General features: G+C 37.0%; 1 protein-coding gene across 7 annotated transcripts in view; it reads right to left on the bottom strand.

Annotated features, from left to right (window-relative positions):
• arhgef10la (Rho guanine nucleotide exchange factor 10 like a) overlaps positions 1-20,427 on the bottom strand; it is a 110,910-nt gene that overhangs the window by 59,043 nt on the left and 31,440 nt on the right. For all 7 annotated transcript variants that reach the window (XM_089125165.1, XM_089125167.1, XM_089125164.1 and 4 more), the window contains 7 exons: positions 19,783-19,962; positions 16,893-17,009; positions 15,087-15,179; positions 12,756-12,926; positions 6,775-6,920; positions 5,916-6,088; positions 1,089-1,204 (listed from right to left, as the gene is read on the bottom strand). In XM_089125165.1, the coding sequence (XP_088981291.1) occupies positions 1,089-1,204; positions 5,916-6,088; positions 6,775-6,920; positions 12,756-12,926; positions 15,087-15,179; positions 16,893-17,009; positions 19,783-19,962 (996 nt within the window). The remainder of the gene's footprint in view (positions 1-1,088; positions 1,205-5,915; positions 6,089-6,774; positions 6,921-12,755; positions 12,927-15,086; positions 15,180-16,892; positions 17,010-19,782; positions 19,963-20,427) is intronic.

The raw sequence follows: 20,427 nt of genomic DNA on the forward strand, positions 1-20,427 counted from the left end.
CCAAAGGCTTCCATCCCCAGATGGCTGCAGCATATGTGGCTCATACTGCTTTTGTTTTGTTGCTTAATATATTCCACCTAGATTTTTCCTGGACTTTGTACTTTATCATTTTTGGACAGTGTTAGGATATTATATTTTCATAACAAAAAAATGTTGTTTATCCAAAAGCACATCTTATCTTATTTTGTATTTACATTTTTGAGAGAAAGGACATATTCAATTTAAACACAGCAAAGACATTTATGTTACAGAAGATTTATATTTCATACAAAAAAGGGGTAGCCTATAATTCTTTTGTTGTTGTTGTTTTTTTAAACAGCACAACTCTTTCCAACATTGATAATTTAAAAAAAAAAAAAACTGTATCTTGAGCACTAAATCAGCATATTAGAATGATTTCTGAAGGATCGGGTGAAACGGAAGACTGCCATCACAGAAATAAATTACATTTTAAGATACAGCAAAATAGAAAAGTTTTATTAAATTGTAATAATATTTCACTATATTAGTGTATTTTTGATCAAATAAATGTAGCTTTGGTAAACATAAGAGATTCTTTTAAAAAAATATTGTTGGTTTAACTTAAAAAAAAGTAAGTAACCTGGTTGCCTTAAAATTTTAAGTTGATTGAACTGGAAAAAGTGAGTTAATACAATGAAGGAGATTCATTTAAATCATCAGAAACTCAAAATAATAAGTTATCTCATCTAAATTAATTATTTAAGTTGATTTGACAAAAGAAAATATGTTGTGATAACAACAGTGCAACCCCAAACTTTTGAACAGTATTGTATGTAAAAACATGTATTTTAAAATTTCTATGAATTATACAGTAGTTAACATTTGAAGTGGATCAAAAAAATTCCTCTAAAGTTGCTGGTATTGTTTTGATCCACTTCAAATGTTGAATACGGTATATTAAAAGTATACATGCAAGTTGTTGTTGTTTTTTTTTACTTAAAGCCACACGTTCAATTTATGAGCCATGTTTACAATTACTTTGGCGCAAAGTATTTGTTTTAATGCACGTCAGTTCCCTCCAAGTTTCTGCTTAAGAGTTCAGATGTGTGGTAGTGAACATTATTTACCTGGTACGTTCCCTGTAAAGTCCCCACGAGCTGAGTGACTTGCTCTACCACTGAGAGGTCGTGCTGCAACTCCTGCAGTTCCTGATACAGACGGGGCGGACCCAGGATGATACTTCCTGCCAATCAAAAATAACCAGCTTCACTTATCCAGCACTTAAATTGCACACCACGCTTTATCAGAACATTCACCTGCACTCCAGGGTTTTCCGTTAGATGAGATGTTATTTCTGCGGATACGGCTTCCCGTAAGGTGCTGAATCATTCGAATATGTAATCGAGTCAGGAAAGCTCGGTTACACTGTGAGCTATGCTCAAATAAAAAAGCACTTTAGGATTTCCTATACAATGCACATTCCTCCATTTAAAATGATTGATCGGAGGCCTGCATAGTGGTCTACGATGACACAATTTTCAGGATGATGCCTGACCTTTAAAGAGGAAGACTCGTTGTCCTGAAGGCTTTCGCTTAAAGGAACTTGCCCTAATGCAAATCTAAACAAAATCAACTTAACTTTTCAAGACTTCTGCACTATCCCAAAACTTTCGTTTGTCAATACTCTCCAGTAGCTCCACTAACAAAGAGAATCAATACTGAAGATAGATCGATTGTTCCCATTGTTTGTGCAGCCGCAGAGGCTAACGCTAAAAGGAAAAGGAGCAGAGTGTAAAATGAAGCCATTTGGAAATATGAAGCCCTTTAAGGGTGACGAAACGAACACAGGTGTCTCATTAGACGTGAAATGTACCATCGATTTGAATCCCCATTCCCTTTTTTTTTGCGGTCTCTGGTCCCTGCCTGCAGAATCAATAGCGGGGGTGAATCTGCTCTGTGTCCGACCGATAGCTCAGGAATGAGGAGAGTAATTAAATCCCAGAGCTAGATGCGAAGACTGCAGGACCATCTGGCCTTTCAGCACCTCCGCATAATCACATGACCTGTGTGCAGAATCGGGGCGGCACGGGCAATTGTTGACCCCCAGCTAAACCTAATTTTCCAAGTACTGCTGGAAGGTCTGTTAGAGATCTTTCTCAAGCTCTGACACGCCATCTCTCTCTCTCTCTCTTTCTCTCTTGTCTCTCTATGGGCCTGTCTGTCTAGGATTCAATCCACTTTTCTTTACACCTCTACATCTTTCTTCCACTGGTTTGTCTGTCTCTCTCTAACCTTTAGAAATTTAATAGGGTCTTCAACTCACACAGCCGCAGAGACATCTGTCACTGGCACGGCTTGATCAATAGCAGACACATTTGAATAAAAATAGGCACAGTGAGCCCCTACAGCGCAAGCTGGCAGAGTTTACACACTTTTCTGGTTGTGTGGCAAGGCCTCAGGCGGGCCTACAGGTTTGTGGGCTTGTGGCCCACCCTGGCCTCAGGTGAATGTGCTGACTTGTAATCCAGACTAATCCAGTTGGTGTGCTGGGATCTTGTTTTCACACTATTGCATGGTTTTCCACCATTTCCACTAGTCTATCTCTCTCTCTCACACATTGTCACAAACGGACACACACGCTGGCCGGCCACCAGCAGAGGCCTATGCAAACCCAATACAGTTGTCCAAAGCCTTAAGTTAACCAAGCTGATGCCAGAAGGGCCACTCAAATAAATTTGGATTTCTCATTCAAACCTGCTCTTAAACTAACATTTAAGTGTGCTTTTGACACTTTTTAATTAATTTTTTTAGCAAAAAAAAAAAAAGTCTGTCTGTGATCATTTCCAGGGACAAAAATGCTCAATTAATATTGCACCAAACCAGCTAAGGGTAAAAGAGACAAAAATGTTAACTTTACATTTAATTTTCACATGTATATATTGTACATTACATGTATATATTATATTATATTTTGTGCTGCTTAATACTTTTTTATAACCTTTGATCATTTTTTCTTTCAGGATTCTTTGATGAATAAATAAGATTATTAAAATAGAATTCTTTTTTAACAATTGAATATACACTACCGTTCAAAAGTTCATATATTATACCATGTTATATTATTTGATTATAATATACTATATATAATTCATAATAAAACAATATAAAAAGTATAAATAGTAATAACGATATTAATATTATATTATAATTTGTAATAAATCATAATTATCAGCTGTAGTAGTATATGTATTAATACTATACAAGAAATAATCATAATTTATATTAAAACGATATACAAATATTCTTGTTGTTGTTATTATTATTATTACTTTATCTCTAAATGGCAGAAGTCTAGAAATATTTCAGCAGGATAAATTATTTGAGAGAGGGCTTAATTGTCCAAAATAGTATCACTGCACAGTAAGTCTCCATTAAGAACACATCTCATTGCTCACAAGCCTCTAAGATTTGCAATATGCAACTGTTTTATATACAGCTTTAGAGTGGCGGCAACAGAGGCCTTGCTCTTCCTGGAATTGCTGGCCTATTCCATCAATAAATTAGGGCACTGGGGCCTGCAGGGGATGAAAAATGAGTCCATTTAAGGTACGCTGGGGGAGCATGGGATCTGATTTGGGCAAGGAGCCCCATGGAGTGACATCACAAAATAGGAGAGATGTGACGTGGGCCAGGCAAAATAGGGTTGTGTGTCTATGTGCTGCTATTTATATCTGAAGAAAGACATATTCAGACTAGACCAGACTACGACAAAGGTGTCTGGAAAATAGTGATTGAAGGCTTCTTGTTACTTAACCAGAATGTGTGCTAACAGCTCAAATAGGTCACTGAATAAAAGAGAGGGACACGGTCAATCTTATATCTCTCGTCACAGACAGAGATACTGAAACGTTTCCTCACCAAATACAGGCTCCGTGACCAGTCTAGCCATAGAAAAAGGCTTTCAAAAGAATAAATCTGTGGCTCTCTAAGACTAGTGAGGTTGAGACAGAGGCATACTTCACTGTAATCATTTTCTATATACTGTGTCTGTGTGTGGGTGTGTGTGTGTATATATATATACACACATATACAGTATATAGTATATAGAAAATAATGCAATGTTACAATTCAATTGAATTGTATAGTATATCATAAATATTATGTGCATTACCTTTACTGTTATATAATTTTTTCAAAAGAAATTTCTAAAGAAGAGCATATATTTGAAATCGAATTCTAACATTATAAATATCCTCACTGTCATGTTTGACCAATTTAATGCATCCTTGTTGAATAAAATGAATTTCCTTTAAAAATATATATATATCCTATTTCAGCATTTAAAACTATTACTTCTTTTACTGACCAAACCTTTAAACTGTAGTGCATATAAAAATGCAGGCTATATATTAAATTGCCCTCATTGTGCTATTTTAAACATTCCTACATTTGTAGTTCTCATACAAGAGGCTTCGATGCTTTCAAGGTCAAAAAACACTTTCATTTTCTCATTATATTCATTGCATATCACCTCTTTTCTCACAGTGCCTGAAACAACTCAAAGGATTCAGTCTCTCTTAACATCTCCTTTCCTCTGCTCTAAATGAGCAGCCTGTTGTGACTTGTCGACAACTTACAGTGTCGCAGTGGCATGCACAGGGGGTCTATGCAGGGGGACTTGAGCCCTGCCCCTTTAATCGTGAAAGTGGCCAATTTGTGGAACACGATTTCTACCGAAGGGGACCCCACCAACCAACATGTTGCTTCTCCGCTACAACTAAAATGACTGAGGGTTGGGTCCTGGCTGTTGTTTATGGGCAGTAAATGAAGATCATAGACTGGCATTATTCACATTTATACAAACCTATCTCGCATTGATATGTTACGTAAGTGAGACTTAAAATTCTGATGCTCATTTATTTCTATTAGGACAATAACTTTATTTGTCATGCACTTTGCAGACCTTTCACATTCACAAACAACTATTATACACTGCATGGCAGGTAATATTCAAAATAGCCTAGGGGCGATTTAATAAAAAGAAAAACATGTATTCTATACTATATATTTATGCTATATTTATTGTATTTTTTCCAGTCACTGTTTTTATTTCTTGTATTGATTTTTTTGGCAACATTTTATGTCAAACAATCATGCCAGTATTTTGAAATTGAAATTGAAGGAAATGACAGAGAAAATGATGGGAATGAGAAATAGGAAGTAGATGGGAGGCTACTGCTGAGTTACAAGTTATCAGGAAGAGAACGGAGGCAGATAAATTGGACAGAATGCTGTTTTATAATGATTTCAGAGCGAAATAAGGCATGTGGGGCATAAGAGGTCTTCTAAAGACTCCTGCCCGCAAGCTGTCTGCTAGGCCCTAGCATTAAACATCTTCTGTCATCTAATTTCCTGGCTCCCCTGTGTGCACAATCCAACATAGGCGTTTCAGAGACAACACCATTAATATTTCAGCTCAGAAAGCAAAAGGCTTAAACAGCCAGAACCTGTACATCCTGATAACACTTTGTACCTGGAGCTCCGTCAGCATATTTATCTTGGTGCCCCACAATTGCTCTCTTCCTCCTCGTTTTCCAACTCGAAACACAAAAATGTTTTGTAAGAGTGTTCAGCCCTGATTCCAATCTCCTGAACTTGCTCTCTCTGATTGGAAGTGGAGGTGGAAATAATGCGCCAAGACTGATGACAGCACACTGAATATGTTTGTGGTCTATCAAACAGTGAAACAAGATTGCTTAGCCTATTCCTCTGTTATTCTTATCTACCTCACCTGAGACACACTCATCTGTATCTGAGGCCATAAAAGGTTGCATTTCTCACAAAAAAAAAAAAAAACGGACAGTTATTTCAAAATGTCTCGGAGACTCGCATCAAGGAGTGCATGCTATCTGATTGTTTAGAAAGAGTAGCAGCGCCAACCGCAGTGCCATTACCCAATCCCGAAGAGCTGCCCGAACGTTTGACGCCTCCAAGCTGGTAAAGAGTGTCCTTAGATTGGGAGCCCTCTTGACCTACTTCAACTACCTGAACCTGCTGCAAGGGGGCACTCCACTTCAGGCTATACTTGGGACCTACTGGAACCAGACTGCTGATATCAGGGGGGCCCCTGGTGGTGACAAAAAGAATAACATTTCAAAATGTATTGCACAGTCATAAAAATAAGTAACCTAACAGATCACTTGGTATAGGATTCACTCAAATGCAATCATGTTAAACATACCCCGATACTCTTGATTTTTTTTATTTACAACTTGAGTATATAGTGGAAGTCTGGAGCTCCAGCTGTTGGGTGGGGTTGTTGTTATTCATGTTTTGTTGTAATCTTCTAAACGATCATGTAGAGCCACACTTTAGTAGAACAGAGACCCAACATGCTGGAGTGGAAGGACGAGCTCAAAAGCTTCGAGATTTAGTATCACCGCAAGCTTTTTCACTTAGCTTTTTACCTTTTGCACTGCTGAGATGTGATCAATGGAGCTGTCATAGATAATCTCTTTGGGTGGAAAAGAGAAGCGCCTTTTTGCCTTAGATCTATGCGGATAATTCATGTCGCTGTAGCTAAACACCCTGCTATTTGTTCCCAGATAATGTAGGCCCATTTGACTCTGGCTAGTTCTGTCCTGTGCCTCAAACATTAGTGGCTAACCCCCTCATATTGGGTCAACATCACAGTAATGCTCCTGGAGACTCGGAAGTCTGTATTTAGATCGGCAATCAATCAGTCAGTGTGGCCTTAAAGGGGGGGGTGGAGTGACAAAGAGAAAGTCAATCGACCTTGTCCTGGACACATACTTGACATTGATGTTGGCACAGATGAGCATGTCACCGAAGAGAAAGACTTTCCTCTCCTTAGATTTAAGGACCTGTCCTCGTTCACCATACACCGTCTCAATCAGCGTCTCGCAAAGGATCAAAGAGCTCTGCTCAGAGTTCAGCAGCTGAAGAGAAGACAGGGGAGACACTGATTACACGTAAGTCTTACAAAATAGAGGCTACCAATTACATGGCTGCACGCTTACTTACAGGCCAAAGTGTGGCGTTAAAGACACTTGAAGGTTCACAGAAAGGCAGCACAGAGGATTGGAAACGGCAGTATATTTGAAGCCGAAAAGGTTGGGGAGAGCTCGTTTGAGGAGATGCTCGTTTTAAATCGGTTTGAGAAGTGTAGACTCTACAAACTACATACATTTAAATGTGCATTATAAAAAATATGTAAATACTTCATTTTAGAACAGTATCTGTTTTTTCCTGAACAAAAACTCTACTTTCAAATAAAGCTCCTTTATTTCCGAATCTGTTTTGCCTTAGATCGTCTGCCCCATCAATCTGATATCAATTTGAGAAACACATTTTGAGATTTATGCACTAAGGTAAAGAGGAAACATTCAAATGATAATTATATTTCGGAAACACTTTGGAGAAGAAACATAATAATTAGTACTAGCCGAGACTCTTTTTTATGTGTACAGATGTGACGTAATAATGCAAAGACATGCTTGAATCTCCCGCGGAAATCAAAAACATTCATTTTAATTGGAATTAAAAACATCATTACAAGCTTACCGCTCTGACTAAGGCAAGCAGATAGTTTTGAACACTGGCTGGTTATGTATTTTTGGATCATTTTTAAAAGTTTAATTTTATAAAATTACATAAAATCAGTTATTTTAACTTTTTGAGAGCCTTAATATTTCATTTGCATTTTAAAAGTTAAACGTTTATGATGCATTACACCTTTTCAACAACAACGAAAAGTAGTTCTGGACTAAATGTGAGCACACATTCACTCATCCCACTTGCTCAAAAATCTGATTCCGTAATTCCTTAAATTGAATAAGAACAGTGAAATGCGAAACGCAAATCTCCAATAATTAAATGTTAAACACAAATATACTCCATGTCTTTAATCTCGCTTCATTAACCAATGTCTTTGCTGCTGACATTTGATGATGATGACCCAATTCAACCATACGAATAAGCAAAGATATACTTAAGATAAACATCGCATTTGTGTTTAATTTTTGTGTTTATATTGCCTAAAAAAGTGTCTTGGACTTTCTTTTCCAGCATCCAATTATTGTGTTATCCAGAATGACAGCCCAGCTAAAAGGATTGTTTGAGTTGTGGCCTCTATTGAATTCGCACTTCTTTCAGCCTGAGGCTTATTCATTTCACTTTTGCCGTGAAAAAGGCCTTTACATTTGCTAAAAATTTAACTTTTGTTTTGTTTTTATCAGAAAAGTCCAGCCCAGGTGAGAAAAAGAAACATAAAAATAACACAACTAACACAATTTGTTACTTTTTTTTAGGGATTAATGCAATATTGTAATGCATTACTTTTAAAAGTAACTTTCCCGAACATTGGTTGCCAATGCCTTTCTGACTGCTCTGTATCTGTTATGACATGTAATTATTGTTTATAGCGAGCTAGACTGCCTAGGTGACTAAACTCATTCACAAATTACAGTCATCTAACTAGAAGCTTAACCCTCCTTTCGTTTACACAAAAATGCTATTTATGCATGATACACACCATTTGAAACAAAAACTTGCAAAATAGCTCAACATTCATCTTCCCACAGGTAGTTTCTTAAGTCGGATGAGCTGCGTGATCCGCCTGCGAGAAAAGACCAAGTTTGAATGTAACAAACTCCAGCAGAGTGCACCTTAAAAAATATGAAAATTCTGTCATCATCAACTCAGCCTTATACATCTTCAAACCTGTAGTGCATTCTTCTGTAAAAAGCATATTTTGAGATATGCTTCTTTTGTGTTTCAAATCTTTCGGATTTGGGCATTAGGTGAATAAATGATGACAATAAATGATCCTTTTTGGGTGAATTATCTCTTTAAAGTGTGCAATTTCTGCACCACTTACATCACATAAACAGAACAGCACCAATCTACAGGTTTGGGGGGGGGGGTATATATATATATATATATATATATATATTTTTTTTTTTTGTTGTGTAAGGAGACAGTCCCAGAGTTCATCCTCATTACATCAGCAATAATATCAAAATCACAGCAGCGAAACCCAATGTCCAGCGGCTCAAATAAATATTGCGTGTTGGTGTTTGATCAGTCCGGAGAGTAGTTTTATAAATAATGCATCTGCTTCTGTAGCCCGCATCACACAAAATGAGTTGCCGTATCCAAAGGGAATTGGCAACACTGCTTGGCCTTTGTTGAAATGCATTGAAAAATTAGACCCTCAGTCAGTCAGAACAGAAGGCATGCTCCAGGTTTTCTGTTTTTATATAGTAAGAGCGCCCCCCAAAGGATGACGAAGCAAACAGAATGTTATCGGAAAGGACAGATATCCTTTTCTGAATTGAGAGTGAGACTGAAATGGGTTGTAAGTTTGGATGGAAGTGTGTGTGTGTGAGAGAGAGAGTGGTGTATGTGATATGCTTGCTGAAGAGCGACAGGGAGACGCTGCAGTCTTAGCCTGTGCACCATACTATAGTTGCTGGCCTACTAACTCAAATAGTCTGAGACAGATGATGAATATTTCATTGCATGTATATGGGGTAAAGGAACTGACTGTTTCACATTGGAATGCATCTGAAATCCCTGAAAAATAAGTTAAGATTGGAGCCACTGCACAGTAGGTAGTGCACATGCTCAAAATACATAGAAAGCAGTGTACGGGACACCACATTTTTCACTAAGCTAAGCTTGCAATGCATTCTGGGACTTAATTTCCCTTTTTTGGTAACTTAGAAGACTGAATAGCTATTTGAACACCCTTTACATGTAGAGTGCACCAACTATGCCTTACGATGCTGCCTATGCAGGTAGCTTTGCAACATATCTAATGAGACATAAGGAAATGGGTTCAAACTCTCCCCATTTTTCACTAAGCTCGCAATGCAGTCTGGTTTTTTCAGAAGAAAGAGATGGGGCCCTATCTTGTACCGGCGCAAAACTGACACATGCATCATTCCTATTTTGCACCCGAGAAAAGCAGGCTTTTTTCCTCCAAAGACACACGTCGATAAACTAGGGAATGAATTTGTGCTCCCTGGGCGGATCGGTGCAAAAAAGGAGGCATATTTCGGCGCAAACATTCCCTGGTGCTATTTTACAGTTGCAGAAATCAATTGCGCCACTGACCAAAAAAACTGGTCTAAAGTCAGTGGCGCGTTGTTCATAAAGTTATTTAAAGCGCTCATGCTTGGCCATAATGTAGCGGGTGCACAATGCTCATACACTTTGATTCTCTCATCAACACAGATGCAGTAGTTTTATTTTGTGTTTTGCAAATCATACATTATAACAAGGAAAAATATTAACACATGAGGGAAATCATTGTGGTTTACATGAAGATGAAAAAACCTAATTACCCAATTTTTTTAAGACTAATTGTAGTACTGAAAGATCAGACCTGTTTGCCCAATAGTCTCATCGGCTGTAAACTCTTTTGGTAAACCCGCCCGTTATAATAACAATCCGTCATGCAACATGCGCACCTGCTCTTAAAGGGTATGTTGGATGACGCTCTGATTGGTTTATTTCACTTTACGCCCAAACCACACCTATGAATAATGAGGCTACTTCAGACCAACCCCTTTTAAACTTGCGTCGGGTGCAAGAGTCATTTATCCTGCCGGTAAAATAGCAACAGTGCCCGCACACAAAGTTACTTGATACTTGTGTTTCAGAGTGTCAAAATAGGGCCCAAAGAGTCAAACAGAAGGATAAAATGAGAGATATGCATGAAGAGAGAGAGAGACAGAGAGAAATGACTGCAGCAGAGGGAGGCATGACACACAGCGATCTAGACAGATAAAGAGAGAAAGCAAAAACAAGCGAACCAAACAAGAGATACTGAGAGCAACTTAGACTTTCCAATTAAGTGTCTCATTTACTCTCTAATTCCTCTTATTGAGAAATGCATTTGTTCAGATTTGCAGAGGCTGGCCTGTGATTTGATCATGGTAATGGAAGAGAAACACCCCTGGCATATATTCAGACATCATTACTCACTGATGAATCCATGAAGAAAAATACAGGCCAGAGATAACGGAAGGGTCAGCTGTAATGTCCAGGTACAGTACTTGGCAGCATGTTTAAAGGCTGACTGTCAGGAGATGAAAACCAACAGTGGCCTTGTGAGCATACAGTAAGATTAGATTAAATCATAATCGGTAGTGTTACATTAGGGATGCCGATAACCGATAACCGATAATTCTTTATATTTGAAAACCGATAACCGATATATATCGGCCGATAAACTTAAATCCAAATTTTGATCTAATTTTGAGAGCCTGATTACAAAAACAAAAGTCTCACAATTAAATCCACGTCGCAAGCGCGCAATGATGTTCTTCTCATTATATTGTTGTATAGCCGATATGACAGATTTGCGTTGCACATGTTGTCCCGAACCAGATTTTCATTTTTGGAAGAGATTTCAATCATATTACAAGAAATTCAAAAACATAAACAGTTCTCAACAAGTGTCTCAGCTGAAGGGAATAATACATTATTTATCGGTTTTAATATATCGGCCACATTTTCTTACCAGGCCGATAACGATAACATTAAAAATGAACATATATCGGCCGATACCGATATGCTGGCTGATATATAATGCATCCCTAATTATTAGTTAAGCAAGGTCTACAATTGTCTTCAAAATTTGTGACTAGTGAGAGTGGTCTTAAAAGTCAAGGCATACTGTGCAACATCAAGGGATTTTTGCATCAGAATGTACGATCAGGGATTAGGTCATGACTGATTACATTGCCTGGTTGTTCTACATTGTTAATCTGTCACGTTCTGATAGACAGAAGAAATTGAAATGGTATCGCACAAACCTAACTAAGCAAGACCTTGCATTAATACTTTCAATGTTTAGCCTTGAAAAAAAATGTAGTCACAGGCTGTCGCGGCTGGACAATAAAAGGGGAAAATTGGAGCCTTCATTACTTAGAGCATACCTGAGGTACAGTTACATGATCACCATGTGAATCGAACACTAAATAAGATGAATAATAAGATGTATGAATAATATAGACAAGTTAGTATTAACATTATCAACTAAAAACATCTCCATTTCCTTCTCTCTCTCTTTCACACATACACATTTCTGGAACACACACAGATAATTGTGGAAAATGCAGAACTGATTGCCTTAATTATTCCTGTCATGGCAAAGCTGAATTTTCAGCAGCCATTACTCCAGTCACATGATCCTTCGGAAATCCTTAATGCTGATTTGGTATCAAGAAACATTTCGCATTGTTATTACTCTTGAAAACTGTTGTGCTGCTTAATATTTGGAAACTGTGATGTCATTTGTTCAGAATTCTTTTGACGAAGAGAATGCCTTTAATGTCCCGTGTGATCAATTTAATGCATTCTTGCTAAATAAAAGTATAAATTTCTTTCAGAAAAAAAAAAACTTATGAAAAATATTCGGTTTAAGTTTTTGGGGGGTTTCAAGTGACAAAATAATAGATATATTGTTCAAACTTAAGACAAAAAGCATTGTGGCATTTTCTGGTTGTCAAATGCAAGTGTAAGATGCCCATAGTTAATGTGATGAATCATATCTGTAGCTCTCTGCTAGGAGAGCTGTGTGAACATAATGACTTTGGTACCAGCTGGTGAAAAGTAATTGCAAAAATGTCTAAGAAAAGGGAAGTCGGAAAGAAACCATGAAATGGTTTTGGGATTAGGAATTATACTGTTGTGATTACATCAAGGCAACAGCATCCTGTTAAAACAGCTGAGTAACTGTGTGTTTGTGTGTGTGTTCTCACCTTGCTGAGAGAGCGGTCACTGACACAGCGAGCCAGCTGCTGCGTCTCAGTGATCTGATCAGCCACCCTTTTCTGCTCATTGAGTTTCTCAGCGAGGGTCTCCAACTCAGTCAAAGCCAATTGTAAGGGCAGCCTGTCCACATGGCCAGTGGGAGTATTCTTCAGCATGTCCTAAGGAATGAATGAAATGGCAATAAGAGAGTGAGGATGGAAGAAAGACACCAAGTGAACAAGTATAAGAAGCACAAAGAATCATTTGAGGAAGCTAATGGCATACCGTAATGACTGCACCTAAACCACAGACAACACATTAACCATTGTAATGTTGTATAGTACTATTAGCATTCATTTAAAGCTGCCAGTATCTTTACTCCCACTCAACAGTAAGAAAAGAGGGTCAGAATAACAGAACATCTCATGCACTGAAACAACAATCATTCACAAGCTCTCTCTGAGAAAGAGTGGAGAGCAGATAGACATTTACACAAACATTTTGCTCACTATTTTCATTCAAAAAACATTTAGCACAAACTGAAATATCAGCAGAACTTTGAGTCGGATACAATTAAACTAGACACAAATGCCAGTACTGCAATTCATAACACCCATGCTGTACAGTTTAAATGGAGATGTGATAAATGTAAAAGGTAAATGAAAAATCATTATAAATGGAAAAAAATATATTTTATTTCTACATATTATTTCTAGTCAATAAATCCTCAAATACTATACTGCAAAAAAAACAACCTCTCTTAGTGATTTTCAAGAACAATATCTAAACTTAAAACAAGATGAATTTACTCCTGATGAGATTTTAAAGACAATAAAATATCTTGAATTTAACGTTTTCTTTATATTTACAGGGCTTTTTCTATTTTATTTAGTTGAGTTTGAAGCATAATCCAAGCCTTGTATTCATATGCACTTAGAATTCAGTACAAAACAGTGTCAGGTTTGATGTCACCAATGTCAAACGCCACTGGTTCATGAGTCAAATACATAATTATGAATGCAATGATGAATAAGAGTTGTGGAAAAACAGCGGATTATCGATAAACAATAACTACTTAAAAGTTACTTAAAAGCACAAATGCCACTATTTTATGACACTTTTATGGTGTTTATTTTGGCCCTTTTAAAATAAGATTAAAATACCAGTCATACTGTAATGGAAAAGGGCAGCTTAAACATTCTGCTTAAAATCTCCTTTTCATGTTTCAAATAAAATGTGTCACTTTGTGGTTGATTTAGGCCACTAAAAAAGAGAAAGCAGGCAGAAGAACGCTCTCAGCCAGTCATCAGATCTTGTTCTGTTTAATATGCGATTAAACACAAGCTACTCATATGTCAGAGCATTGAAAATGAAAAAAGATCGCACTCACATTCATAACTTATCAATCAAAATTCACAGATAATCGATGCCTAGTGGGGTATGAAATGAAGTGCCACAGCTCCTCTTGCATGGGAAAGTTCAGCACTGACTTCCTCGCGTGCTCCTTGTTCGTAGAAACGAACAAAAGTGAAGGGAGGACATGAGAGAAAGCAAAACGGTGGTGCAAACAGTTTGGCGATGGAAAATCTGGTAAATTCATGATATGTCACTGTCATCTAAGGCCTGCTGGCTGAGGATATTTCTGAAGTAGATCTTGATAATTCTCTGACATTTAAGTTGCATGTAAGTTGTGTGTGTGACAGATTGGATATTTGAAATGTTTATTTATTTATTTATTTTTAAATATTTCACACATAAATTACAACATAATTTACTCAGCCTCATGTCTTTCCAAATCAATTTGACTTTGGGACACAAGTGGAGATTATTTTTATATGCTGAAAACTAATGGGGAATCATTTGTCAAGTTTCAAAATGAATTAATGAATTCCATATGGCTTCAGAATATTTGGAATATGGTGCACAAATCATTTACACTTTTGTGATGTTTTTTGTTTCATTTTTGCACTATAGTACATGGAAAATATTCCTCAAAAAAATGATTTTGGGGGTTTCACAAAAGAAAGTTTTGGGGTGACCTCCCTCTTTCATTCAACTCAAGTGCATGCTTGTTTTTGGTTTATTCGTGTGCTCTATTTCAACATCAGTCATTGGAGCCCATGGTACACACCCAATGCTGAGTCATCATGGCCGTAAGTCAAGGGGAGAGTAAACTATTGAGACAACAGCCTGCCAGAACAACTGGCATGGTCTTAGCCAGTCATTCAGTTTCTAATAGACTTGCCTGGCAACTAATTCCCAGTTCCCTGAAGGAGTGCGTCCCCCTTCAGTACTCTGAACAGCAGCACTCTGTGAACAGTTTATGGGTAAATACTGACCTGCAAGAGGAGTATGAACTGAGGAAAACGTTGAATAGGCTTCACCATCAGACCATAGAGGGTTATACGGTCAATGCTGGATGCCTGCTTCTTCTGCAAAAGTAAGAACAAGTGCCCATTGAGAGAAAAGCAAAGAAAAAGAAAAGGAAAATCATGTGGAAGGTCATTTCCACATAGAGAGAAGAAGAATCTTGACGCTCAAGGGAGTCAGAGAGGTGGGTGAAGGTTAGCATTATACTATTGATTCTTTCGTGCCTGCTAGCAGACTATGGCGGTCATTAGACTGCACACTGTCAGAGAGTAGGTGTGTTTGAGAGCCCTCCAGCTGGTTCCAAAGCAGGAATATTAGACTACGGTCAACTGTGTATTTGTGGAGTTCAGCTGCCTTAACAGATGTTAAAGATTACAGTCACAGGGAAAATTTGTTGTCATAAAAACACAACACACATATTGTATGTAACTTTAAAGAACAGATAACCTCAATCTCATATTTACAATGAAGAATATTTTGCCAACACTTAACAATTATCTTGTGGCTTGTCTGAAATGATCCGCAAAAGATGTTCACTCTCAGACTAACCTCAAAGCTATTAAAATTAATGTCCAATGACTTCTCGTGTTTTTAATTACTCTCATTTTTTTCAGTTAAAATGTGGAAAAAATTATTTGAGAAGCAACACTGCATTAGATTTGAAGACTTTTTGGAGAATGAATCATTAATAAAAAAAAACAACACTTTCTGTACTGTTTTTAACTTGTTTATATGAAACAAAAGCTGCCAATGCAGAAAGACAAAATAAAGTGAGTGCATTCCAAACATCATTGTGTAGTGCAGTCACACATACATTGACTTTCACAAAAAAAAAAACATATTTTTTTTTATGTTCCACAGAAGAAAAAATGCCTACACTTTACAATAAGGTTCATTAGTTAACCTTAGTTAGAAACATGAACTAGGCTATAAGAATGAACAATACTTCTTCAGCATTTATTAATCTTAGCTAATATCAATTTCAACATTTACAAATACGTTATTAAAAAGGTGGTATTTGTTAACATTAGTTTATGCACTGTTAACTACCACACTGTAAAAAAATATTTTCAAGATTTGTTATCACAACATATTTTCTTTTGTCAAATCAACTTTATAATAATTTATTTAGTTGAGATAACTTATTATTTTGAGTTTCTGATGGTTAAATTAATCTACTTCATTGTATTAACTCACTTTTTCCAGTTCAATCAACTTAAAATTAAGGCAACCCAGGTTACTTTTTTAAGTTAAACCAACAATATTTTTTTACAGTGTAGTAATCACAACATTTTTTCTTTTGTCAAATCAACTTAAACAATTTATTTAGTTCAGATAACATATAATTTTGAGTTTCTGATGGTTAAATTAATCTCCTTCGTTGTATTAACTCACTTTTTCCAGTTCAATGAACTTAAAATTTTAAGGCAACCAGGTTACTTACTTTTTTAAGTTAAACCATCAATATTTTTTTACAGTGCATGCATGCACAAACAATGAACAGCATTTTTATTAACAAAGATGAATAAATACTGTAACAAATGCATTGCTCATTGTTAGTTCATGTTAGTTAATACATTAACTAATGCTAACTAATGAACCGAAAAAATCTTCACACATGTTTGGAACAACAAGAGAAAACATACTTCCCAATACAATTTTTTGCTGTGCAAAATGGAAAATTCCAGGAAAGAAGTCAATAACCCATACAGCAGCACAGCTCAGCAATGGACAGAAGTGATTTAGGGCTATTGACAGCAAATATCAGCTCTTACCTTGAGGAACTCCAGAAATGCTGGTTTAGAGATGCAGGCTTTCTTAATGAGGGCCATGGCATTGGTGAAGTTATTGACGTAATCACTATATACATCCAGCACCATGGACTTGGAGAACTATGGGGAATGCGGAGAGAAGATTGTTTAGATAAATCACATTTCCCTTGCTTTTATGTTCATTTTCTGCATTGTTTCAGCATCTCTCAATATGTACAGTTCCTCCTTCGGAGCCGAGACTGCTCTTAAATTTTGCTGTTGTGACGGGCAGGCCACTCTAAAGGTGATTAAAGGGCAAAGGGATGGAAGTAAACAGTAATTTTAGTGTGGTATTTATGCAGTGCAGCAGCATAGTTTGCCATCTCAGAGACCTAAACATCTTTGACAGTCCATTACTGCTGGGTGTTTTAGAGCAGGCAAAATGGCAGCCATCCATTCGCTCTGCTTTGATTGAAGCCGAACAGACCTGCTGACAGCAGCAGTGCTCGCAGGACTTGGAGAGGACATTAACGAGCCACAAATAGACGTTAACCCCTGTCAAACTGTACCTTCCCTCTGGGGCCGCCAAGTACGGCAGGAAATGATACACATGGGTAAAGATGTTATTATCAACAAACACATACGGGGCAAATTCACGAAACAGTTGAAGCACTTTGCAGTGTGCAGTATTTCAGTGCAAAACTATTAACTGAATTGCATTAATAAGAGATGCCTATATACGTTTTCTATCGATCATGGCAGAATAATGTCATAACCAAGCATGCACAGAGCAGATGAGTACAATTTCTCCACTTAAAAAACCTATTTGGGCACCTTCTTTGTGCCATAACCTGATTTGCATAATAAAGCTGGTGCTGAAACAACACAGACAATGCATGCAAATAAATGACGCTATCTGTGTCTGCAGTTCAATCTTTGCAAATGTGCCACACATTGTGTACATATGCACTCAATAACAGAAAAAAAAATGTGCAAACTGATGCAATATGATGTGTGTCATGTGGTTTGTGGGTCTATTTTCTGCTTTTCAACGCACAGCAGTGCAACTTCAGCTGTACGTGTTCTCTCTATGGTACTGCTTTGTGCTCCAGGGACATTACAAAGGCCAATAGTGCTATGCAATAAAAGCAGGTCAGAGGGGCCAAACGCACTCTTTTAACGGAAGAATAATGAGAGCAGTTTATGGATGCAGTCTGTGAGGAGGGTCACTACGGAAGCCTCATTCATTAGTCCATTGGACACCCTGTAGCCCAATGGTGTCAGCATGCTTACTTTGGTAAGAGACAGCCATCCTCACTTATATAGTAATTGGCTATGTTTTTAAGTAAATTGAACACTGTTAGTACCTGAAATACAGCTTGCCAGCATAGAAGCTGAACAGCATACATACAGTTCAGTTTGTCACGGTTTGTTGCATGCAAATGAGAGATTTGAGGCAGGATCTAGCAGTCTTTATTTAACACAACTAAAAAGTTGAGAATGGGAGTGGACTGGGGGAGTGGACACTTCATCAGTGGTAAAGGAGGATTCATGCACAGGACATACTATGTACTGAGCCCACTCCAGTGACAGACCTTGCGAAAGCTAAACACCAGGAACTCCAGTTGACAGTTGTCTTGGAGCAAGAATAGCTTGTCTAGAGGTTGATAGATAGTGGATTTTACCGATAACGATATTTAGGTTTGACCGTATATGCCGATAACCGATAATTCAACCGATATATATATATATTTTTTTAAATGGATACTGGATTAAAAAAACATAATACTTACAATGAACAGTGCTGGACTGAAATGTGCTAAATTAAATAAATATATAAATATGAAAATATTAAAACTTTATTAATAATAAAGAAAATAAAAATAAAATTTAGAAAATAATTTAAACATTAAAATATTACAGGTTTCGTTAGCTATAACCTAGAAACTTAAGTACATTTCATAGGTAACACATAGGTAAACAAGGATGTATTAGCTAGCTTTCGTGAACTATATGCATTATACAATATACGTTTTTACTGCATGTATTAATATGAGCAATTCAATTGTACCTTTATCATTCGTGTTAGTTCATAATACATTAACTAAGGTAATAACAAATTAAATAAGAATTAAAACTCCATTTCAAATGCATTAAATGTTGAAATTAACAAACCAACAATGACCTTATAACCTTAGTTAATGCTAAAAATGGAATCTTATTGAAAAATGTTCCCATTTCATATAATTCCAAAGAGTCATGCTTAAAGATGGCCATTAAAATGTAATAAAGACCTGTGTAATTATGTATTCATAATAGCCTATAGTGTCTCACTTTATTTGCTTCTATTTTACAACACTTGATGAGTGTCTAATCAAAATGACAAGATCTATTGTAGTGATTGAAAAGACACAACCCGGAAAAACTATCGGTGTGGATTATTGCCGATAAAGATAGTTCCACCAATCAACTATCGGTGCCGATTAATTGGCAAAACCGATGAATAGGTCGACATCTAAGCTGGTCCACCAATGGATGGTGGCTGCTGTTAGATCCATTATATGGGTCTGTTAATCTGTCACGGGTTTTTGCAAGCAAAGAGAGATTTGAGGCATGGATCTAAATTCAGCAGTCTTTACTAAACAAAACTAAAAACTTGGAGAACAGGATTACATATGAGGAAACATGCAGGAGTAAAGCAAACCAATCTTAACATTGACATTAACCGTGTCCATGAACTGAACAATATAAAGAGGAATTAAACTAGTAAGAGGTGAACGTAATTAACTGGAAATCAAATCATTAACTATGGAGGTGACATGGGTACTCAGCGACTGAACAAAGACCACCGACAAAACGTGACAGTTTTCAAAAGTTTAGTTTAGAAGTAACTTTCAAGCATTTTCATACTCACTGAAGCAACAAACAGGTCCCCAATCTTTTCACAAGAGTCCCATTCGGCCACCCGAGATGCCAGGGCAATCTGGAACATGGAGTGGCACTGCATGATCTCCCACAGACGGAAAAAAATGGGCCGGATCTTCCTGACACTGAGGATCCGAGGCTCGGCCTCCATCAGAGGTCGCTGGTATTCCTAAAGGATCATGGGAAATGGAGATGTTATTTCTGAAACATTTTTATATTTATACAGGAGGAATAATTCATTTACAGCTCTGACTCGCTTCACCTTGACAAGGGACGGAGATAAAAAATGTGCTGAATTAATCTTAACAGTGGGGTGAAAAAAATCACTAAAAGTCTCACTATGCATTATCCATTTCATTCATTTGAATACAGGATTCAAAATGTCCAATTTGCATATATGAATACATCTTTTAAATAATGCATGTATTTTACAACCAGATCAAGTCAGTAGCTCACATCAAGCAAGTCCAGTCAAGTCCTATTTATTTTCCCCATAGAAATTATTAACTCTAATTATACTTATAATACTCATTTATAATTATTATAATAACAATAACACTATAAGAAGAAAAATGTTGAAGGTAAAATCACTTGAATGTGAATGCATCAGTGTGATTTTTATTGTCTTGTTTAA

Source organism: Pimephales promelas, chromosome 21 (genome assembly GCF_988280905.1).
Source record: "Pimephales promelas chromosome 21, fPimPro1.hap1.1, whole genome shotgun sequence".
Taxonomy (NCBI): Eukaryota; Metazoa; Chordata; class Actinopteri; order Cypriniformes; family Leuciscidae; genus Pimephales; species Pimephales promelas.